General features: G+C 42.9%; 1 protein-coding gene across 1 annotated transcript in view; it reads left to right on the forward strand.

Moving 5' to 3' along the window:
• Nucleotides 1-2084: 2084 nt before the first annotated feature.
• LOC139024730 (somatomedin-B and thrombospondin type-1 domain-containing protein-like) overlaps nucleotides 2085-9259 on the forward strand; it is a 9943-nt gene continuing 2768 nt past the window's right edge. The window contains exons 1-4 of the mRNA XM_070439647.1: nucleotides 2085-2333; nucleotides 2445-2562; nucleotides 4665-4740; nucleotides 5583-5759. Coding sequence (XP_070295748.1) covers nucleotides 2235-2333; nucleotides 2445-2562; nucleotides 4665-4740; nucleotides 5583-5759 — 470 coding nt within the window. The 5' untranslated portion in view covers nucleotides 2085-2234. The remainder of the gene's footprint in view (nucleotides 2334-2444; nucleotides 2563-4664; nucleotides 4741-5582; nucleotides 5760-9259) is intronic.

Raw genomic sequence — 9259 nt, forward strand, 5'->3', positions numbered from 1 at the left:
ATCTCCTGCGGCTGGACGGACTGCTCTTCCCCTGCATTTTGCTCAGTCCCCGCCTGTTGGTATCAGGACGTGAGTGTGGGTGGCAGTCTATGTTTTCTGTTTCTATGTTGGTTTATGGGTACCTGATATGGTTCTCAATTAGAGGCAGGTGGTTTTCATCTCTCTGATGAGAAATCATATTAAGGTAGGTGTTTTCACATGGTTTGGTGTGGTGGTTGTCTCCTGTGTCAGTGGCTGTGTATGTTACACACATGGGACTGTTTCGGTTTGGTTTGTTTCGTTCGGTTTATGTAGTCTGTTTTCCCTGTTCGTGCGTTCTTCGTGTTTCATGTAAGTTCGTAGTTCAGGTCTGTCTTCATTCGTTTTGTTATTTTGTGTAGTATCAAGTTTAGTTCCTTTTGTCTTGTTAATAAATACCATGTCTTATCACGACGCTGCATTTTTGGTTCAATCCCTGCTCCCCTCTTCGGAGGAAAGAGGAACACCGTCACTGAACATCCTAAACCTATCACTGTACATGAACTGGGTGAATGAATATGAATGCACGGATAGCTAAAACCTATCACTGTTACATTGAACTGGGGAATATGAATGACAGTACCTAAACCTATTCACTGTTATATTGAACTGGGGAATATGAATGACATACGTAAAACCTTAACTGTTACATTGAACTGGCGTGGAATGGAATATGAAGGACTAGGTTTAGGTTACTGTCATTCATATTCACCCAGTTCAATGTAACAGTGATAGGTTTAGGATACTGTCATTCATATTCCATTCACCCAGTTCAATGTAACAGTGATAGGTTTAGGATACTGCATGATACTCTAATGTTCCCTATCATTAGTCCAACATTTACAAACAAGAGTTTCGATTGGACGAATTCAGGTATGTTTATTTCCGTTATGTTCCGTTTAAAAAATGTTTTTCAACAGAATCGGCAGAATGAATACACCCCCTGATCCCTCGTAAACACAGTTCACTTTCATAGCAGCCACGTTGTATTCCTTCTCGCATCCATGCACTCTCCTCCTCTCACCTCTTCCCTTCACTTGTGGACTAAAATACACAACACATCAGCTGTATGTGACCAGGCAGAAAACATTTCCAAGCCAAACAGCCTACATAGTTGTCACCATATTAGCTAAAGTAACATCATAGTCAACATAGCTAGAAGATCTAATGCGTTAGTAAACCTGCTACAATCATGCAGTAACGTTACAGTGTACAGTCAGTAAGCAGTTACACCGGCGGGCACCGGTGGCAATACATTAGTAAAACCTAAAGCCTTACCTTGACTTGGAAGAGTTCCAGTGTTGTGTTGGAAAGTCGTAGCCAGCTAGCTAACATAGCATCCCTCTATTTGAGCAGGGTGTTTCAGTAGGCTAAACTAGCTAGCTGCATTTGCTAGCTAAGTAACGTTAAGTGAAACTGAAAGTGAAAAAACAAACATGAAGGAATCTCTCTCTCTCTCTCTCTCTTGCTTCTCCTTCATTTTGGAAGAAATTAATTTGTTCAAAACTGTTAAACTATTGTCTTTCTCTCTCTCTGAGTCAACTACTCATCGCATGTTATGCACTGCAGTGCYAGCTAGCCATAACTTATGCTTTCAGTAATATATTTATTATCTGATCCTTTGATTGGGTGGACAACATGTCAGTTCATGCTGCAAGAGCTCTGATAGGTTGGAGGACGTCTTCCGGAAGTTGTCATAATTACTGTGTAAGTCTTTGGAAGTGAGTGAGAACCATGAGCCTCCTAGGTTTTGTATTGAAGTCAATGTACCCAGAGGAGGACGGAAGCTAGCTGTCCTCCGGCTACACCATGGTGCTACCCTACAGAGTACTGTTGAGGCTACTGTAGACCTTCATTGCAAAACAGTGTGTTTTAATCAATTATTATGGTGACGTGATTATATTTAGTATAGTTTTATCTAAAAAGGATAATATTTTAAATGTTTTACTATTTTTATTTGTATGAAATTCACTGAGGAGGATGGTCCTCTCCTTCCTCCTCTGATGAGCCTCCACTGCTGCACACCCAGCCAATCTGCAGATCCAGGAGTGAAGAAGGAGTGGTCAAAAGTAGTGCACTACATAGGGAATAGGGTGCCATTGGGTCCTGGTCAAAAGTAGTGCACTACATAGGGAATAGGGTGCCATAGGGTCCTGGTCTAAAGTAGTGCACTATATAGGGAATAGGGTGCCATTGGGGAGTGACCCAGTGCGTCTATGTTGTCTCTTTGTCCAGCCCAGTCGTGTGTGGTGACCGAGTGGAGTCACTGGAGCGGTTGTGCCCTGCCAGCGGTCCATGAGGAACAGGTGATTCCTGTGTTTTATGTGTTTATGTGTTTATGTGTTTTGTCTTCATTTTTTAAATGTTTTAAAGGATACAATTTTTTTTTTTTTTTTTACCCAAAATCCATCAATCTTTCAAGGCAGCGTCACATTGTGCAGGAGAACAAGAACAATGGAGAGCCCTGTCCCAGTCTGGAGGAGCAGGCAGGCTGCATGGACTACCAGTCACACCACCAGGGAGAGGTCTGCACTCAGAATACTGGTAACACACACACACAGGGAAACAGCATATATACACAACACACACAGCACACACACACACACACACACACACACACACACACACACACACACCACACACACAACACACACACACACAACACACACACACACACACACACACACACACACACACACACACACACACACACACACACACACACACACACACACCACACACACACACACACACACACACACACCAACACACAGGGAGACACATTTAAGAACACATGCAGGCTGGTACACACACACACAACAGGGCCTACAACAGTGGTCACTGAGTCCCTACACCAACCCTGTACACACTCCTATCAATCTCTAAATATTTAAATACACTCCTATTATATCTCTAAATAAATATTTAGACACTCCTATCACATCTCTAAATATATCTATACACCAACCTATCATATCCCTACATATATAATACATACTCCTATCATATCTCTACATATATCTATACATACTCCTATCATATCTCTGAATATATCTATACACCAACCTATCATATCCCTCATATATAATACATACTCCTATATATCCCTACATATATAAATACATACTCCTATCATATCTCTGAATATATCTATACACCAACCTATCAATATCCCTACATATATATAATACATACTCCTATCATATCCCTACATATATAATACATACTCCTATCATATGCACATATAAATACATACTCCTATCATATCTCTACATATATAAATACACACTCTATCATATCTCTAAATATATCTCTAGACACTCCTATCATATCTCTAAATATATCTTTAGACACTCGTATATATCTCTAATATATCTATCCATACTCCTATCATATCTCTACATATATCTATACACACTCCTATCATATCTCTAATATATAATACATACTCCTATCATATCCCTACATATATAAATACATACTCTATCATATCCTAAATATATCTATACACACTCCTATAATATCTCTAAATATATATACAGTATATCTACTTGCTCAATTATATTATGCCAGACCAGCTAGATCTACTGCCTTCTACTATATTTTGACAGACCAGCTACATCTACAGTGTCTAATATAATATTATAAGACCTGCTAGATCTACTGTCTCTATTATATTATGTCAGACACAGCTACATCTACTGGATTTATAATTTATGACAGCCCAGCAATATATATTGTCTCTATTATATTTCGACATACCATCTAGATCTAACTGTCTCTACTATTTTATGACAGACCAGCTAGATTATTATCTCTATTGTATTATGACAGACACTCCTATCATATCTCTAAAATATATATCTATATCTATGCACTGTATATTCTATACACACTCTTGTTAACCTCTCATTGTGGTTTTTAACATGGAGAGTGGTATTGGTCTCTTCCAGGTCCAGTTGCATGGTGTTGACATGGGGAACCTGTGAGGGTTTAGTTGTGGTTATGAACAATGGGAACTGTGAGGGTCTAGTTGTGGTGTTGACATGGGGACTGTGGGGTCTAGTTGTGGTTGATGACATGGGGATGTGATGGTCCGAGTTGTGGGTGTTGACATGGGGCTGTGAGGGCCTAGTTTGTGGTTATGACATGGGGACTGTGAGGGTCTAGTTGTGGGGTGTTGACATGGGGACTGTGAGGGTCTAGTTGTGGTGTTGACATGGGGACTGTGAAGGGTCTAGTTGTGGTGTTGACATGGGGACTGTGAGGGCCTAGTTGTGGTTATGTCCATTGGGGACTGTTGATGGCCTAGTTGTGGTTTATGAGACATGGGACTGTGAGGGTCTAGTTGTGGTGTTGAACATGGGGATCTGTGAGGGTCTAGTTGTGGTGTTGACATGGGGACTGTGAGGGTCTAGTTGTTGGTGAACATGGGGACTGTGAGGGTCTAGTTGTGGTGTTGACATGGGGACTGTGAGGGTCTAGCTGTGGTTATGACATGGGGACTGTGAGGGTCTAGTTGTGGTGTTGACATGGGGACTGTGAGGGTCTAGTTGTGGGGTTGACATGGGGACTGTGAGGGTCTCGTTGTGGTTATGACATGGGGACTGTGAGGGTCTAGTTGTGTTGACATGGTCTCTCTCCAGGTCCAGGTTTCATCACCACCATGGATCTGTTTGGTAAAGGAAGAAGACAGCATGACATCACCCCTCTGGACCCTGGGTATGCTGTGTCATGAATACTTAGATACTTAGTGTTATGAACACTTATATCAAGTCTTATAATGCTATTTTTTTAATTCCACCTGCCTACTGTTTAGTTCAAAAGGTTTCCACCGTTTTTCCGAGCGGAAACATAAGCTTTTGCCCTCGTACCCATCATATACAGGAACAACAGTGTTTACCCACCTGGATATGAAGCTGACACACACACACACACACACACACACATACACCCCCCGGGCGGCAGATTTAAGATCCTAAACGAAACCCTTTGAAATATAACACTAGTATTTAGCAGCTATGAAACATGAATAACGTCACATGTACAAAGGATGTGGATAACAAAAGGCCAAGGTGCTCTGAACGCACAGAAACCACAGACACACCCAGGGCCGCATCCCAAATAGCACCCTATTCCCTACATAGTGCACTACTTTTGACCAGGGCCATGAGGTGTGGTCACAAGTAGTGCACTACGTAGGGAATAGGGTGCCATTTGGGACACATTCCTACTGATGACCCAACCTAGGAAAATTCCTATTACACATTCCCATTGATCCTTTGGGACTATATATAGTGCACTAGATCAAAGTTGATATCCATTTACTGCAGACCTACCAGTATGTCAACACTTATGGGGGAGGTCTTGAATTATTATGTGAAGGTCCGGCCCGCACCCCTCGCCTCGGGCACCCCTTTAATTCAAGCCATCACTATTCAATGAAATAACTTTGTCTGCGTCTCAAAATGGCACCTTGTTACCTATGGGCCCTGGTCAAATCTAGTGCCATTTGGGACGAAGTTATAGTGTGAAATGTCCCCTTCCTCCGTCCCCTCTGTCAGGTTCTGTATGGAGTATAAGATGGAGTCTCTGACTCCTCACTGTAGGGTGGAGAAGCGACCACACGCCCACTGGATGCAGTATCTACGGGAGGGTTACGTGGTGTGTGTGGCGTGCCGACCACCCGCCATGCGTAACCATAGCGGCAGCTGCCAGGGAGACGGGCAAGAATCCGACAGGTACGGGTCACGGGAGGGATCATTTTAAAGACATTTGTTCTTATACAGAAAGTAAAGTAAGCAATGTTCAAGCCAGAATGGCCCAATGTAGTGCAGATTGTGAGGCAGCGTTGATGTCCAAGCCCCTGGAAAGGATGTAAATTGATTTATTATTGTGAAAAGGCACATTATTGAGAAAATGAGAAATCCAAGTTCAAAATGATGCTACAGTATTTTTTTTTTAGTTTGTGGTAACAGGACAGGAGTACAAGCTGAATTGAAAACAGTTTGCAATGATGAAGATTTGTGAGTATAGGATACATTTCTGTAAAAAAGTTTTTTTTTAAAAACATGTTCGCGCGAGAAAGGTTTCACACACGGACGCACGGTAGTTGTGTGATCATCACAGTGTTCTCTTTGTGACCCCCTCCCTCACCTGTTAGAATGACCTTTCAGAACAGTGGTATTTCCAGGTATCTTCCTGTATCACTGTTTGCCTCCACCAATCCATTACTATTAGCTTTGTGGGAAGTACTGACCCGAGTATCGAGAAAAGTTTTGCTGCGGGAAAATGGAAACAAGGGTTTCTTATTGGACAAGTGTGTGAGCCATACTAACCTACGGTCTGTGGGGAGCTGCTCCATTGGCAGCCTGTGAGCCATACTAACCTAAGGTCTGTGGGGAGCTGCTCCATTGGCTAGCCTGTGAGCCATACTACACTAACGGTCTGTGAGGAGCTGCTCCATTGGCAGCTGTGAAGCCATACTAACCTACGGTCTGTGGGGAGCTGCTCCATTGGCAGCCTGTGAGCCATACTAACCTACGGTCTGTGAGGAGCTGCTCCATTGGCAGCCTGTGAGCCATACTAACCTACGGTCTGTGGGAGCTGCTCCATTGCAGCCTGTGAGCCTATAAACTGCGTCTCTGTGTGTGTTGCAGTGTAGAGCTGCTCCATTGTGTCAGTGTCTGGGGAAACTCTCGCTGTCGAGAACATGGAGAGAAAGGTCCAGAGAACAGCACACTGCTCCTGTCCTCACGTCCACAGCTTCCTCTTCATATAAACACACAGCCCCCAGTCCCAACTGGCATCCTGTTCATTATATAGACAGGTTGGCTGACAACGGCACGAACATGATGTGTGTCCCATAGATGGGAAGAAGGCAGTGTGTCATGATCGTGAACGGTCAAATAGCTAGCAACAATGACAAGGAGCTGCCATGTTGAGGAATTGTACATGGCTCATTTCAGGTAGTTAATGTGGCTTGCGAAGCTAGAGTCCCCACTTTAAATCTTCAACATACACTACATGGCCAAAAGTGTGTGGATAACCTTTCAAATGAGTGATTCGGCTATTTCAGCCACACCCGTTGCTGACAGGTGTATAAAATCGAGCACACCGCCATGCAATCTCCATGGACAAACATTGGCAGTAGAATGACCCATACTAAAGAGCTCAGTGACTTTCAACGTGGCACCGTTCATACGATGCCACCTTCCCAAAGTCAGTTTGTCAAATGTCTGCCCTGCTAGAGCTCACCCGGTCAACTGTAAGTGCTGTTATTGTAAAGTGGAAATGTCTAGGAGCAACAACGGCTCAACCGCAAAGTGGTAGGCCACACAAGCTCACAGAAAGGGACCGCTGAGTGCGTGTAAAAATTGTTTGTCTTCGTTGGAACACTCACTACCGGGTTCCAAACTGCCTCTGAAGCAACGTCAGCACAAGAACTGTTCGTCTGGAAAGTCATGAAATGGGTTTCCATGGCCGAGCAGCTGCACACAAGCCTAAGATCACAATGAACAATGCCAAGCGTCACCTGGAGTGGTTGTAAAGCTCACCGCCATTGGACTCTGGAACCGTGGAAACGCGTTCTCTGGAGTGTTGAATCACGCTTCACCATCTGACAGTACGAAGTAGAATCTGGGTTTGGCGGATGCAGGAGAACGCTACCTGCCCGAATGCATAGTGCCAACTGTAAAGTTTGGTGGAGGAGGAATAATGGTCTGGGGCTGTTTTTCATGGTTCGGGCCCCTTAGTTCCAGTGAAGGGAAATCTTGAAGCTACAGCATACAATGACATTCTAGACGATTCTGTGCTTCCAACTTTGTGGCAAACAGTTTGGGAAGGCCCTTTCCTGTTTCAGCATGACAATGCCCATGCACAAAGCTAGGTTCATACAGAAATGGTTTGTCGAGATCGTTGTGGAAGAACTTGACTGGCCTGCACAGAGCCCTGACCTCAACCCCATCAATAACCTTTGGGATGAATTGGAACATTGACTGCGAGCCAGGCCTAATCGGCCACATCAGTGCCTGACCTCACTTATGCTCTTGTGGCTGAATGGAAGCAAGTCCCCGCAGCATATGTTCCAACATCTAGTGGAAAGCCTTCCCAGAAGAGTGGAGGCTGTTACAACAGCAAAGTGGGGACCAACTCCATATTAATGCCCATGATTTTGGAATGAGATGTTCGACGAGCAGGTGTCCACATACTTTTGGTCATGTCGTGTTCTTCCTACTCATTATAGTTATCATTTGGAACGCTACTCGTCTTAAGCTAGAAAAGTGATTCAAACTTTAAAACGCGTAGACCGGTCTAGATTAATTTGCTTGTATACAACTTTTTGATATATTTTATATATTTTTTACTATTAAGATTTTTGTCTTTCTTTTTGTCATCCAAACTCATTGGATTTCCCTCAACATTCTAAGGCCCTATTGTGACATTAATTTCCTCAACATTCTAAAGGCCCTATTGTGACATTAATTTCCTCAACATTCTAAAGACCCTATTGTGACATTCATTTCCTCAACATTCTAAAGGCCCTATTGTGACATTCATTTCCTCAACATTCTAAAGGCCCTATTGTGACATTAATTTCCTCAACATTCTAAAAACCCTATTGTGACATTCATTTTCCTCAACATTCTAAAGGCCTATTGTGACATTAATTTCCTCAACATTCTAAAGGCCCTATTGTGACAATTAATTTCCTCAACATTCTAAAGGCCCTATTGTGACATTCATTTCCTCAACATTCTAAAGGCCCTATTGTGACATTCATTTCTCACATCAAAGGCCCTATTGTGACATCATTTCCTCAACATTCTAAAGGCCCTATTATTACATTCATTCCTCAACATTCTTACAAATGGACAATGACCCCAAGCATACTTCCAAAGTTGTGGCAAAATGGCTTAAGGACAACAAAGTCAAGGTATTGGAGTGGCCATCATAAAGCCCTGACCTCAATCCCATAGAAAATTTGTGGGCAGAACTGAAAAAGCATGTGCGAGCAAGGAGGCCTACAAACCTGACTCAGTTACACCAGCTCTGTCAGGAGGGATGGGACAAAATTCACCCAACTTATTGTGGGAAGCTTGGGGAAGGATACCCAAAACGTTTTGACCCAAGTTAAACAATTTAAAGGCAATGCTACCAAATACTAATTAAGTGTATGTAAACTTCTAACCCACTGGAATGTGATGAAATAAATAAAAGCTGAAATAATCATTCTCCTCTC

Source organism: Salvelinus sp. IW2-2015, unplaced genomic scaffold, assembly GCF_002910315.2.
Source record: "Salvelinus sp. IW2-2015 unplaced genomic scaffold, ASM291031v2 Un_scaffold1822, whole genome shotgun sequence".
Taxonomy (NCBI): domain Eukaryota; kingdom Metazoa; phylum Chordata; class Actinopteri; order Salmoniformes; family Salmonidae; genus Salvelinus; species Salvelinus sp. IW2-2015.